This window comes from Artemia franciscana, chromosome 3 (genome assembly GCF_032884065.1).
Source record: "Artemia franciscana chromosome 3, ASM3288406v1, whole genome shotgun sequence".
In the NCBI taxonomy this organism is placed as follows: domain Eukaryota; kingdom Metazoa; phylum Arthropoda; class Branchiopoda; order Anostraca; family Artemiidae; genus Artemia; species Artemia franciscana.
Genome location: NC_088865.1, coordinates 1,710,526 through 1,726,304, shown reverse-complemented (window position 1 = coordinate 1,726,304; position 15,779 = coordinate 1,710,526). Strand labels below are relative to the sequence as shown.

Here is a 15,779-nt window from a genome sequence, read left to right as displayed (position 1 = left end):
TTACTTACAAAATTACATTGTAAAAGTACTGTGCTCTCCTATCAGTTGATAATATAAAAGAAATTAATTAATTACAAAATTATATTATCAAAGTTACATTGTAAAAGTACTATGCTCTCCTATCAGTTGATGATGTAAAGGAAATTAATTACTTACAAAATTACATTGTAAAAGTACTGTGCTCTCCTATCAGTTGATAAAGAAATTAATTAATTACAAAATTACATTATCAAAGTTACATTGTAAAAGTACTATGCTCTCCTATCAGTTGATGATGTAAAGGAAATTAATTACTTACAAAATTACATTGTAAAAGTACTGTGCTCTCCTATCAGTTGATAAAAGAAATTAATTAATTACAAAATTACATTATCAAAGTTACATTGTAAAAGTACTATGCTCTCCTATCAGTTGATAAAAGAAATTAATTAATTACAAAATTACATTATCAAAGTTACACTGTAAAAGTACTGTGCTCTCCTATCAGTTGATAAAAGAAATTAATTAATTACAAAATTACATTATCAAAGTTACATTGTAAAAGTACTATGCTCTCCTATCAGTTGATAAAAGAAATTAATTAATTACAAAATTACATTATCAAAGTTACACTGTAAAAGTACTGTGCTCTCCTATCAGTTGATAAAAGAAATTAATTAATTACAAAATTACATTATCAAAGTTACATTGTAAAAGTACTATGCTCTCCTATCAGTTGATGATGTAAAGGAAATTAATTACTTACAAAATTACATTGTAAAAGTACTGTGCTCTCCTATCAGTTGATAAAAGAAATTAATTAATTACAAAATTACATTATCGAAGTTACATTGTAAAAGTACTGTGCTCTCCTATCAGTTGATAAAAGAAATTAATTAATTACAAAATTACATTATCAAAGTTACATTGTAAAAGTACTATGCTCTCCTATCAGTTGATGATGTAAAGGAAATTAATTACTTACAAAATTACATTGTAAAAGTACTGTGCTCTCCTATCAGTTGATAAAAGAAATTAATTAATTACAAAATTATATTATCAAAGTTACATTGTAAAAGTACTATGCTCTCCTATCAGTTGATGATGTAAAGGAAATTAATTACTTACAAAATTACATTGTAAAAGTACTGTGCTCTCCTATCAGTTGATAATATAAAAGAAATTAATTAATTACAAAATTATATTATCAAAGTTACATTGTAAAAGTACTATGCTCTCCTATCAGTTGATAATATAAAAGAAATTAATTAATACAAAATTACATTATCAAAGTTACATTGTAAAAGTACTATGCTCTCCTATCAGTTGATAAAAGAAATTAATTAATTACAAAATTACATTATCAAAGTTACATTGTAAAAGTACTATGCTCTCCTATCAGTTGATAAAAGAAATTAATTAATTACAAAATTACATTATCAAAGTTACATTGTAAAAGTACTGTGCTCTCCTATCAGTTGATAAAAGAAATTAATTAATTACAAAATTACATTATCAAAGTTACATTGTAAAAGTACTTGCTCTCCTATCAGTTGATGATGTAAAGGAAATTAATTACTTACAAAATTACATTGTAAAAGTACTGTGCTCTCCTATCAGTTGATAAAAGAAATTAATTAATTACAAAATTACATTATCAAAGTTACATTGTAAAAGTACTATGCTCCTATCAGTTGATGATGTAAAGGAAATTAATTACTTACAAAATTACATTGTAAAAGTACTGTGCTCTCCTATCAGTTGATAAAAGAAATTAATTAATTACAAAATTACATTATCAAAGTTACATTGTAAAAGTACTATGCTCTCCTATCAGTTGATAAAAGAAATTAATTAATTACAAAATTACATTATCAAAGTTACATTGTAAAAGTACTATGCTCTCCTATCAGTTGATAAAAGAAATTAATTAATTACAAAATTACATTATCAAAGTTACATTGTAAAAGTACTGTGCTCTCCTATCAGTTGATAAAAGAAATTAATTAATTACAAAATTACATTATCAAAGTTACATTGTAAAAGTACTATGCTCTCCTATCAGTTGATGATGTAAAGGAAATTAATTACTTACAAAATTACATTGTAAAAGTACTGTGCTCTCCTATCAGTTGATAATGTAAAGGAAATTAGTTAATTACAAAATTATATTATCAAAATTACATTGTAAAAGTACTGTGCTCTCCTATCAGTTGATGATGTAAAGGAAATTAATTACTTCAAAATTACATTGTAAAAGTACTGTGCTCTCCTATCAGTTGATAATATAAAAGAAATTAATTAATTACAAAATTACATTATCAAAGTTACATTGTAAAAGTACTGTGCTCTCCTATCAGTTGATAAAAGAAATTAATTAATTACAAAATTACATTATCAAAGTTACATTGTAAAAGTACTATGCTCTCCTATCAGTTGATGATGTAAAGGAAATTAATTACTTACAAAATTACATTGTAAAAGTACTGTGCTCTCCTATCAGTTGATAAAAGAAATTAATTAATTACAAAATTACATTATCAAAGTTACATTGTAAAAGTACTATGCTTTCCTATCAGTTGATGATGTAAAGGAAATTAATTACTTACAAAATTACATTGTAAAAGTACTGTGCTCTCCTATCAGTTGATAATGTAAAGGAAATTAGTTAATTACAAAATTATATTATCAAAATTACATTGTAAAAGTACTGTGCTCTCCTATCAGTTGATGATGTAAAGGAAATTAATTACTTCAAAATTACATTGTAAAAGTACTGTGCTCTCCTATCAGTTGATAATATAAAAGAAATTAATTAATTACAAAATTATATTATCAAAGTTACATTGTAAAAGTACTATGCTCTCCTATCAGTTGATGATGTAAAGGAAATTAATTACTTACAAAATTACATTGTAAAAGTACTGTGCTCTACTATCAGTTGATAAAGAAATTAATTAATTACAAAATTACATTATCAAAGTTACATTGTAAAAGTACTATGCTTATCAGTTGATGATGTAAAGGAAATTAGTTAATTACAAAATTATATTATCAAAATTACATTGTAAAAGTACTGTGCTCTCCTATCAGTTGATAATGTAAAGGAAATTAGTTAATTACAAAATTATATTATCAAAATTACATTGTAAAAGTACTGTGCTCTCCTATCAGTTGATAAAGGAAATTAATTACTTACAAAATTACATTATCAAAGTTACATTGTAAAAGTACTATGCTCTCCTATCAGTTGATGATGTAAAGGAAATTAATTACTTACAAAATTACATTGTAAAAGTACTGTGCTCTCCTATCAGTTGATAATATAAAAGAAATTAATTAATTACAAAATTACATTGTAAAAGTACTATGCTCTCCTATCAGTTGATAATATAAAAGAAATTAATTAATACAAAATTACATTATCAAAGTTACATTGTAAAAGTACTATGCTCTCCTATCAGTTGATAAAAGAAATTAATTAATTACAAAATTACATTATCAAAGTTACATTGTAAAAGTACTATGCTCTCCTATCAGTTGATAAAAGAAATTAATTAATTACAAAATTACATTATCAAAGTTACACTGTAAAAGTACTGTGCTCTCCTATCAGTTGATAAAAGAAATTAATTAATTACAAAATTACATTATCAAAGTTACATTGTAAAAGTACTTGCTCTCCTATCAGTTGATGATGTAAAGGAAATTAATTACTTACAAAATTACATTGTAAAAGTACTGTGCTCTCCTATCAGTTGATAAAAGAAATTAATTAATTACAAAATTACATTATCAAAGTTACATTGTAAAAGTACTATGCTCTCCTATCAGTTGATGATGTAAAGGAAATTAATTACTTACAAAATTACATTGTAAAAGTACTGTGCTCTCCTATCAGTTGATAAAAGAAATTAATTAATTACAAAATTACATTATCAAAGTTACATTGTAAAAGTACTATGCTCTCCTATCAGTTGATAAAAGAAATTAATTAATTACAAAATTACATTATCAAAGTTACATTGTAAAAGTACTATGCTCTCCTATCAGTTGATAAAAGAAATTAATTAATTACAAAATTACATTATCAAAGTTACATTGTAAAAGTACTGTGCTCTCCTATCAGTTGATAAAAGAAATTAATTAATTACAAAATTACATTATCAAAGTTACATTGTAAAAGTACTATGCTCTCCTATCAGTTGATGATGTAAAGGAAATTAATTACTTACAAAATTACATTGTAAAAGTACTGTGCTCTCCTATCAGTTGATAATGTAAAGGAAATTATTAATTACAAAATTATATTATCAAAATTACATTGTAAAAGTACTGTGCTCTCCTATCAGTTGATGATGTAAAGGAAATTAATTACTTCAAAATTACATTGTAAAAGTACTGTGCTCTCCTATCAGTTGATAATATAAAAGAAATTAATTAATTACAAAATTACATTATCAAAGTTACACTGTAAAAGTACTGTGCTCTCCTATCAGTTGATAAAAGAAATTAATTAATTACAAAATTACATTATCAAAGTTACATTGTAAAAGTACTATGCTCTCCTATCAGTTGATGATGTAAAGGAAATTAATTACTTACAAAATTACATTGTAAAAGTACTGTGCTCTCCTATCAGTTGATAAAAGAAATTAATTAATTACAAAATTACATTATCAAAGTTACATTGTAAAAGTACTATGCTTCCTATCAGTTGATGATATAAAGGAAATTAATTACTTACAAAATTACATTGTAAAAGTACTGTGCTCTCCTATCAGTTGATAATGTAAAGGAAATTAATTAATTACAAAATTATATTATCAAAATTACATTGTAAAAGTGCTATGCTCTCCTATCAGTTGATGATGTAAAGGAAATTAATTACTTACAAAATTACATTGTAAAAGTACTGTGCTCTCCTATCAGTTGATAATATAAAAGAAATTAATTAATTACAAAATTATATTATCAAAGTTACATTGTAAAAGTACTATGCTCTCCTATCAGTTGATGATGTAAAGGAAATTAATTACTTACAAAATTACATTGTAAAAGTACTGTGCTCTCCTATCAGTTGATAAAGAAATTAATTAATTACAAAATTACATTATCAAAGTTACATTGTAAAAGTACTATGCTTATCAGTTGATGATGTAAAGGAAATTAATTACTTACAAAATTACATTGTAAAAGTACTGTAAAAGTACTGTGCTCTCCTATCAGTTGATAAAAGAAATTAATTAATTACAAAATTACATTATCAAAGTTACATTGTAAAAGTACTATGCTCTCCTATCAGTTGATAAAAGAAATTAATTAATTACAAAATTACATTATCAAAGTTACATTGTAAAAGTACTATGCTCTCCTATCAGTTGATAAAAGAAATTAATTAATTACAAAATTACATTATCAAAGTTACACTGTAAAAGTACTGTGCTCTCCTATCAGTTGATAAAAGAAATTAATTAATTACAAAATTACATTATCAAAGTTACATTGTAAAAGTACTATGCTCTCCTATCAGTTGATGATGTAAAGAAATTAATTACTTACAAAAGTTACATTGTAAAAGTACTGTGCTCTCCTATCAGTTGATAAAAGAAATTAATTAATTACAAAATTACATTATCAAAGTTACACTGTAAAAGTACTGTGCTCTCCTATCAGTTGATAAAAGAAATTAATTAATTACAAAATTACATTATCAAAGTTACATTGTAAAAGTACTATGCTCTCCTATCAGTTGATGATGTAAAGGAAATTAATTACTTACAAAATTACATTGTAAAAGTACTGTGCTCTCCTATCAGTTGATAAAAGAAATTAATTAATTACAAAATTATATTATCAAAGTTACATTGTAAAAGTACTATGCTCTCCTATCAGTTGATGATGTAAAGGAAATTAATTACTTACAAAATTACATTGTAAAAGTACTGTGCTCTCCTATCAGTTGATAATATAAAAGAAATTAATTAATTACAAAATTATATTATCAAAGTTACATTGTAAAAGTACTATGCTCTCCTATCAGTTGATGATGTAAAGGAAATTAATTACTTACAAAATTACATTGTAAAAGTACTGTGCTCTACTATCAGTTGATAAAGAAATTAATTAATTACAAAATTACATTATCAAAGTTACATTGTAAAAGTACTATGCTTATCAGTTGATGATGTAAAGGAAATTAATTACTTACAAAATTACATTGTAAAAGTACTGTGCTCTCCTATCAGTTGATAAAAGAAATTAATTAATTACAAAATTACATTATCAAAGTTACATTGTAAAAGTACTATGGTCTCCTATCAGTTGATAAAAGAAATTAATTAATTACAAAATTACATTATCAAAGTTACACTGTAAAAGTACTGTGCTCTCCTATCAGTTGATAAAAGAAATTAATTAATTACAAAATTACATTATCAAAGTTACATTGTAAAAGTACTATGCTCTCCTATCAGTTGATAAAAGAAATTAATTAATTACAAAATTACATTATCAAAGTTACACTGTAAAAGTACTGTGCTCTCCTATCAGTTGATAAAAGAAATTAATTAATTACAAAATTACATTATCAAAGTTACATTGTAAAAGTACTATGCTCTCCTATCAGTTGATGATGTAAAGGAAATTAATTACTTACAAAATTACATTGTAAAAGTACTGTGCTCTCCTATCAGTTGATAAAAGAAATTAATTAATTACAAAATTACATTATCAAAGTTACACATTAAAGGACTGTGCTCTCCTATCAGTTGATAAAAGAAATTAATTAATTACAAAATTACATTATCAAAGTTACATTGTAAAAGTACTATGCTCTCCTATCAGTTGATGATGTAAAGGAAATTAATTACTTACAAAATTACATTGTAAAAGTACTGTGCTCTCCTATCAGTTGATAAAAGAAATTAATTAATTACAAAATTACATTATCAAAGTTACATTGTAAAAGTACTATGCTCTCCTATCAGTTGATGATGTAAAGGAAATTAATTACTTACAAAATTACATTGTAAAAGTACTGTGCTCTTCTATCAGTTGATAATATAAAAGAAATTAATTAATTACAAAATTATATTATCAAAGTTACATTGTAAAAGTACTATGCTCTCCTATCAGTTGATAATATAAAAGAAATTAATTAATCACAAAATTATATTATCAAAGTTACATTGTAAAAGTACTGTGCTCTCCTATCAGTTGATAATATAAAAGAAATTAATTAATTACAAAATTATATTATCAAAGTTACATTGTAAAAGTACTGTGCTCTCCTATCAGTTGATAATATAAAAGAAATTAATTAATTACAAAATTATATTATCAAAGTTACATTGTAAAAGTACTATGCTCTCCTATCAGTTGATGATATAAAAGAAATTAATTAATTACAAAATTATATTATCAAAGTTACATTGTAAAAGTACTGTGCTCTCCTATCAGTTGATAATATAAAAGAAATTAATTAATTACAAAATTATATTATCAAAGTTACATTGTAAAAGTACTATGCTTTCCTATCAGTTGATGATATAAAAGAAATTAATTAATTACAAAATTATATTATCAAAGTTTCATTGTAAAAGTACTGTGCTCTCCTATCAGTTCATAATATAAAAGAAATTAATTAATTACAAAATTATATTATCAAAGTTACATTGTAAAAGTACTGTGCTCTCCTATCAGTTGATAATATAAAAGAAATTAATTAATTACAAAATTATATTATCAAAGTTACATTGTAAAAGTACTGTGCTCTCCTATCAGTTGATAATATAAAAGAAATTAATTAATTACAAAATTATATTATCAAAGTTACATTGTAAAAGTACTGTGCTCTCCTATCAGTTGATAATATAAAAGAAATTAATTAATTACAAAATTATATTATCAAAGTTACATTGTAAAAGTACTGTGCTCTCCTATCAGTTGATAATATAAAAGAAATTAATTAATTACAAAATTATATTATCAAAGTTACATTGTAAAAGTACTATGCTCTCCTATCAGTTGATGATGTAAAGGAAATTAATTACTTACAAAATTACATTGTAAAAGTACTGTGCTCTCCTATCAGTTGATAAAAGAAATTAATTAATTACAAAATTACATTATCAAAGTTACATTGTAAAAGTACTGTGCTCTCCTATCAGTTTGAGTGTCAATTAGGTCTCGGGTATTTTCACACCCAGCGCAAGTGTTCTATTTTGAAGGTTAGAAAGTCTTCTGAAAGCAGACTGATCTTAGGTGCGTGTCACGTGACAAACGCTTTCAATTTTCTTTTCCATTCACATGCAATGTTGGAACAGTATGATTTTGGTGTTAGTCTCGATATTATTGTACCGCTTTATTGCCTGTATAGGCATTTAAAAGTTCTTTTAAAATATAGTAATACCCTTACAGATGAAGATATTCCTGTTTATGTCAGAATTAAGCAAGGAGCAATCACATCTCTGACTATACAACAATGCTCCTCTCACACAGCCCAGGAGGATTTACCTATTTGATGTATCTACATATTGGTCATGGGACTTCGGTACTTTGTTATGTTGATGACTTTTGGAATTTGTGGCGCTCTATTGCAAGTCTTCAACGCAATTTTTATGAACTTACAGCCCGCTATTATGGCATAGGTCTATCTATTCACTTAGCTAAACATAAAATGCTAATTTTCAATTATCCTAGTAGTATGTAGCTTGCATAAACGACTCCGTGAACTGAATATCATCCCAACGCCAGACCTCGTTTATCGCGGTCTACTGATCGTGTCCTCCCTGGAGAATATAAGAAAATTCCTTCTTAAGCACGTTGGAAATAAACTACGTGCTGCTCAGGCACGTACGCAGGAATTTTTTCGGGGGGGGGGGCAAAACCTTCGATACAGCAGATATAAAGTAGCACTTTTTTATTTAGTAATGCAAAAAGCACGTATATCGAAAAATACAAATTAACTTTAATCTGTAGTATTGTAGCAGATGGAGGAAGAAGACTGAAGCCTCAAAAGTACGTTTTAGGCTCAGGTTATGTTCATAGCGATTTAGAACCAGTGATTAATCTATTATATCCCACTGAAAGGGATATTTTAGGGTTAACAGTGCAATATGGTTGCTGCGAGGGGTAGTTCTTCTATTGTAAAATCGTACATTTTAATGAAAAATTATAGTTTCCAAAATTGATCTATTAAAAGCTGTATTTTATCCTTAAAAGGGGGGGGGGATAAACGCACTAATATCAAGGATAATTCTATTTTGCTGTGGAAAGCAAACTCTCTTTACAAAAAAAAATAATAACAGTACAATTGCTAATTACTTCAAAGAGGGTAAAAAGTTAGACAGAAAATGGATTAATAATTGGGCAGTGACTTGACCGGATAATTGCATGCTGTAAAATCCCCTAAAAAAGGCTTCACACATGTATCTTGATTCTTAATAAATATTTTATTATTACCAGAAATCCCAAGAAACCATGGGAACCCCCTGCGTACGTGCCAGGTGCTGCTTATACTATTTAGTGGATGTGCAAGCTACTTTTAAGCGCGTTGGAAATAAACTACGTTCTGCTTATACTATTTAGTGTATGTCCAAGCTACATTTAAGCACGTTGAAAATAAACTACGTTCTGCTTATACTATTTAGTGTATGTGCAAGCTACTTTTAAGCACGTTGAAAGTAAACTACGTGCTGCTTATACTATTTAGTGTATGTGCAAGCTACTTTTAAGGATGTTGGAAACACACTAAGTACTTCTTGTGCCATTTAGTGTATGTGCAAGCTGCTTTTAAGCACGTTGAAATAAACTACGTTCTGCTTATACTATTTAGTGTATGTCCAAGCTACTTTTAAGCACCTTGAAAATAAACTACGTTTTGCATATACTATTTAGTGTATGTCCAAGCTACTTTTAAGCACCTTGAAAATAAACTACGTTTTGCATATACTATTTAGTGTATGTCCAAGCTACTTTTAAGCACGTTGAAAATAAACTACGTTCTGCTTATACTATTTAGTGTATGTGTAAGCTACTTTTAAGGACGTTAGAAATACACTAAGTGCTGCTTATAGTATTTAGTGTATGTGCAAGCTACTTTTAAGGGCAATCTTTTAGCAAAGTTGTTCAAAAGTGTGACCCTGCCTCACACCTTGTACTTAATTCCATTTTGGAGTGTTTTGCCAGATGTGGATTAACGTTCATTTCACAAATCACACATTAAGTTTTTTAAGGACCTTGTCCACATCCCGATTTGATTTATTTACTGTTGCTAGACGTTTTGGGGTCATGGAGCCATTCCTGGCTTGGGATTCACTATTTAATAATTTAATAAGCCTGCACACGTCTGCACATCTTTGGAACATGCTCTTGTTTTAAGCTGATCTTGTAAATATGTATTAATTGGGAATGTGACAATGTTGTGCAGTGGGTGAAAGAATCATGAAAAGCCACTAAAACAATTTTAATTATCATCATCTGCTTCTTGTTTTATTCAGATTTTCTTACAGGTGAGCTCCAAGGACGAGGATTTTTTTGATCTCCAGGTGGACGTAGAACAAAATACTAGTATCACACACTGTCTTCGAAATTTCAGCTCAACAGAAACATTATGTAATGAAAATAAATTCAAATGTGACGTATGCTGTAGTTATCAAGAAGCTCAGGTAAAAGAAAATTTAGCTGTCTGTTTTTGTTTTTCAAGGTTCAAGTATCATTTAAGGCTATAACAAAAGAAAGGTTCTAGGCCTCATTTTAAGGATAAAGTTTGTGGTCTTTGACTGTCCATAAGGGTCCAAATGAAAAGCTGGTTATTCCCGAATGGGTTGAAAAGAGGACATAAGGAAGAATTAAAAGTAAATTACAACTTCACGTGAAGGGGTAAAGACTGAAGCTTTTGCAGTGGAGGAGGAGCATGCATAGCTTTGTTGGCGCCAGGCGGTCTGGTACTGTTTTGACTTTAACTGTTTTCCTGTTTATTTTAAAAGAGAAACATCTGGGCTATGAAATAACTTAAGATTATGAGTATGCATGAATTATTTTTTAAGTAATGAATCAGTTTTTTTCTAATATTTCTTAAATTGAAAGAGCTAAAACTAGTCAGATTTTATTTTTTGGGCATTCTTCTCAATTAAACCCATTCAACGACTACCAATCAGGGTTGCCACCTGTAGCAAAAAAGTGCTATGTTAGCACTGTTTCATTTTGTTTATTACTATAGCAAGTGCTCAGGATCGCTAAAATAGTGCTAAAATAGTATGAAAGTGCTATTTTAGCCCTATTATAGTCAATTTTTTTGTTGTAGCACCGAAAATCGCTGTGTAGCACGCAAATTTGGGCAATTGTTGCACTTTAGAAACTGACCATTGTGGCAACGCTGCTACCAAGCCATTTTGCATGGTGTAGTTCCATCATAAGGCGTCCCTTCTGCGGTAGCAATAAGATCACGAAAATTAGAGTAAAAAATTGTTGGCTCCAGAATCTCCCTATTTACCTTAAAGTCTCTCCCTCCTAATTTATTCACTAATACCAAAATTCATCCAAATGAAATGTATCTACTTTTATTTTGAAGTTTCACGACAATATTTCAAATTTCAATATTCTGCATTTCAAATGCCAGGTGTAGTGAATGCTTGCGTGACTGAAAGTAAATATGTCAATGTAATGTTAAAACGACCCTTCCCCATGTTCGGAATTGCCTTAAAATTAGAAGTACAGTTTGCTTTATGCAAAAAATTTCCATAGCCAGGGAGAAAAATCAGTTAAAGTACTGTATTTCAAGTGACAATATTTCAATATTCTGCAATGCAAATGGCCAGGTGTACTATCAAGAAGACAGAGCTAGCGCTACACTACATTAAAATTTGAGTATTGATTTAAGATCGTGGTTTGTGGACCATTATGGTGTTTTCAAGTTTCTTCTCTATTTTTAGCACACCTCAACACAACTATTCCATTTTAATTCAAAATCAACGGACTCAACGGAAAAATCAACGGAAAATAGTTGTGTTTTAGGTGTACTAAAAGCTTTACCATTACTTGAAACCCTGCAATTCGACGAGACTTTTTTCGGTAATGAATAATATAGGCGTTTAATAATTAGTTGGTGCTGAAGACTGATTTGTAGTGGGGCTAGCTAAGAGAAGTAAACTCTTTTGATTCCAAACCCCCTCCTTCCCTTCTACTACCGAATTGGAATATAGCTCGAATTTATATAATAACAGTTACTTGTATTAAGAAATATACTTTATTGTGGGGGGAAAGAAAGAGCGCCTACTAGACTACGAAAAAAAAAAAAACACTTAGAGAGGAATCTTAGCGCTTTATTATGAGTTTAATAGTAATTAAAAAGTAATAGTACCGCAGACAGTGTACCGATACGGTGTCTGCACCCGGTCAAACTAGTAAAATCAAAACAGCAGAATTTAACCTATTAAAATTTTTGACATGATTAAATGATGTTTCTGTTTTTCGAGCTTTTTTGTTGACAAAAATATATTCAAGGGTAGGTAAGCTGTTTTGACAAAAACAGGAGACAACGACTTGCTATGCCCTTTGTGCCTTTTATTTTTGACCCCTTTGTGCCTTTGTGCCTTTTATACTTGTAAAATCAAATCGAAAATGGGCTAAAGTCGATTGAGATAATATTTTTATTCAGGCTTTAATACATTTTTTCTTTTATTCGAGAATGGGCATACAAAATGAACAATAATGCGAATCACGTCATTCCTGAAGCAAAAGTTTGGCTGATACTATTCACAGTCACTGGAGTAGATTTAGTAATGATTATAATTCTTCCGTTTAAAATGAACAAAAACCATAAAAGATTAACCAAAACAAATAAATCAACCTCAGTATTTTAAATTAATTTTTTATGATTTTTTTCCTCTGACGTTTTTAGAAGTTTATTTCTGTTTTTTTTTTATTATTATTATTATGATTTTTCCTTAATTTTTCGCTTGTTTTCTTTCTCTGATTTTATGTTATTTTTTTCTTTATGAGAAGTTGCTGAGTTCACTCTCTTTACTGTTTCATATACCCTTATGAATTGTGCTATATAAAGTGTAATATAAACTGTGCCCCGATATTACTCAGGCTTGGGAATACATTTGCTTTAGAATAAATTGGGTTGCATTATTTGAAAATTTAGCTGTGATGATACCAATAAGTTTTGTCAAGGAGCTTTTTTTCACCAAGCTACTCAAAAAAAAAAACTGAATAAGCATCTAAGGTAGCCATTTAGCTTTTACGAGTTTTAATGTGTTGACCGTGTTTTAAGTATCTAAGGTCGTGAAAATTTAGCTGTGATGATACCAATAAGTTTTACCAGGGAATTCTTTATACCAAATTATACAAAAAAAAAGAAATAAAGAAGGACAAAAAAGGGAAAGTTGAATATTATTTATATATGCTAAATCGCATAGCAATAAGGCTTGTAAATACAGACTCATGTATGAAATGCTCCAAATCCCTACTTTAGACATAATTAGGTCGCAATATTTTAATATTTGATAATTGAACATTTAACTGTGATGATACCAATAAGTTTTATAAGAGGGTTTTTAGGAGGGGGAGCACTCCTTCCTGTCACTCCAGCGTCTATAGGCTTCATTTAACTGAATCCCATTTATATATATATATATATATATATATATATATATATATATATATATATATAAACTGCTCGAGAGGAAAAATTGTAACTGATTCAGGAATGGTAATTATTATTTCGATTAGTTTTAATATTAATAAGCTGTTTTGAAAACAGCTTTACTCGAATATGAAAAAAGCCTAAAACTTCTTGGAAATGTTATCAGATGAAAACGAAAAGCCCACTGGAATCGTCATCGTTTTGAACCTCATATAGGATAATTGTCTCTCTCCCAAACTTGAACAACAAAGAAAATCACCTTTTACATGGGTTGTGCTAATGTGTCCTCGTTTTCTTTTTTTTCTTATTTAAGTCACTGCTAACAGTGCACAAAAAACATCATAGAGACCTGTTAAGGCCTCATTTGAAAATAAATCTCTGATTGCCGGTATGGAAAACAAGCCCTACAGTGAATGGCTGAGGGAAGTCAACTTCCCCTCTTTAGTCTACAGGCGGATACGTGGGGATATGATCCAGGTGCACAAACTCCTCTCTACCAATCAAGAAAATGAGCTCCTGGAAATTGACCCCTTCCACATACCACAAGGACACCTCAAACGAATCCACAAGCTTCATGCAAGAACTAGAGCAAGATGCTAAAGTTTTAACAAGTAAAACATACTATAAAAATAAAATTCAATTTTTGCAAAGAATGCACCTCCATATACGAAATGATGAAACACGCTAATCTTTTGATACGAATATATAATAAGCGATTTTTTTTTTTTTTAATTTGTTTCTCTGGATTATAAAAAAAGAGAGACAGAAGGAGAAAAGGAAGACTGCTTTCCTAAATTAGTGATTAATATAGACCAGCACTTGAATGAGGCCTTAACCCTACTCATCCATACAATCACATAGTTCAAACAGCATAGCCATACACAATCAACCATAAAGAATAATCCATGGACAGGCCGTCATGTCGTCAATAAGTATAAGTCGTCATTTACCAAACAATAGAAAAAATAATAAAGACAAATAATTCAGAGGCAACAACCCAACACAAGGGCTCATCAGGAGAATACACTGGCCTATAGGGTTTCGCCACTTTAAATTCTCTACCCAGCCAAGTGTTGTGGCTACCACAGAATATCCATGGCATCCCCGTGTCAGGTATCACCCCCAAAATACATGCCTATGAAAAAAAAAAAAAACAACAGCAAATGTAAAACTACCAAGTAACACCAAAACAAACCTATCCTGTTAATATATCCCTCTTTTTAGCACCAATAGGTAAACTAAATATAATAAATTTTACCAAATCACAAATATTAACACATTGCAAAAAACCTGAATGAACTAAACAATTATAGAATTCATCTTTACCATGTGGCTAATTTTTGAAAAATCCGCTAAATTAGAAACACAATTCAAAATAAATGGCGCTGCAACATCAATTCTCGAACCTCCGAAATTAGTTGAAAATTTCTGTAAGTATTTCTAGATAATTCTTTTGATATTTATTTAAAAGTTCGTTATAATGAAAACTAAATTTTTTAAATTGCCAAGTTAATTTATTTGCCGAAAAACCTCTTGATATCAATTTTTGGCTTAAGATTTTACATCTATTTTTAAAATCAATATAATTACTACAAATCCTTGCATAACGAAGTAACTGTGAGAAAAACGCTGAATATGTGATATTTGAGTGTATATTAGTTTCAGGGAATGGGAAACTAATCACTTCACAATCAAAATCATCCGTTTTATTATACATTTTAAAACTTAATTTATTATTATCACAAATATTAATATTTAAATCTAAGAAATGATCTTCATGACCAGTGCCATGACTAGGTTCAAGAATAAGCTCTGATGATTATATGTTTTTAGAAATATCAATGAAATCCTTACAATTTAAGACCAAAATATCATCTAAATATCTTTTATTATTTGACAAAACATGTTTTAAATTATTTGGATTATTCTTATCCATCATATATTTATATTCTAGTTGACTTAAAAACAAGTCAGCTATAAATGGGCTGGCATTCCCCCCCATGGGAATTCCCACAATTTGTTTATACAAATCACCACCAAATCTTATATAAGTATTGTATAAAACAAATTCTAATAACTCAAAAATCATATCCAAGCTGTAACATCTCAAGTTAACTGTAGTATTAAAGCAATTCATTTCATTTCA

At 28.5% G+C, this 15,779-nt stretch overlaps 1 protein-coding gene across 1 annotated transcript in view; it reads left to right on the top strand.

Moving 5' to 3' along the window:
- Positions 1-15,779, top strand: part of LOC136024730 (ubiquitin carboxyl-terminal hydrolase 46-like) — an 86,851-nt gene that overhangs the window by 50,211 nt on the left and 20,861 nt on the right. The window contains exon 6 of the mRNA XM_065700160.1: positions 10,494-10,649. Within this exon, the coding sequence (XP_065556232.1) occupies positions 10,494-10,649 (156 nt within the window). The remainder of the gene's footprint in view (positions 1-10,493; positions 10,650-15,779) is intronic.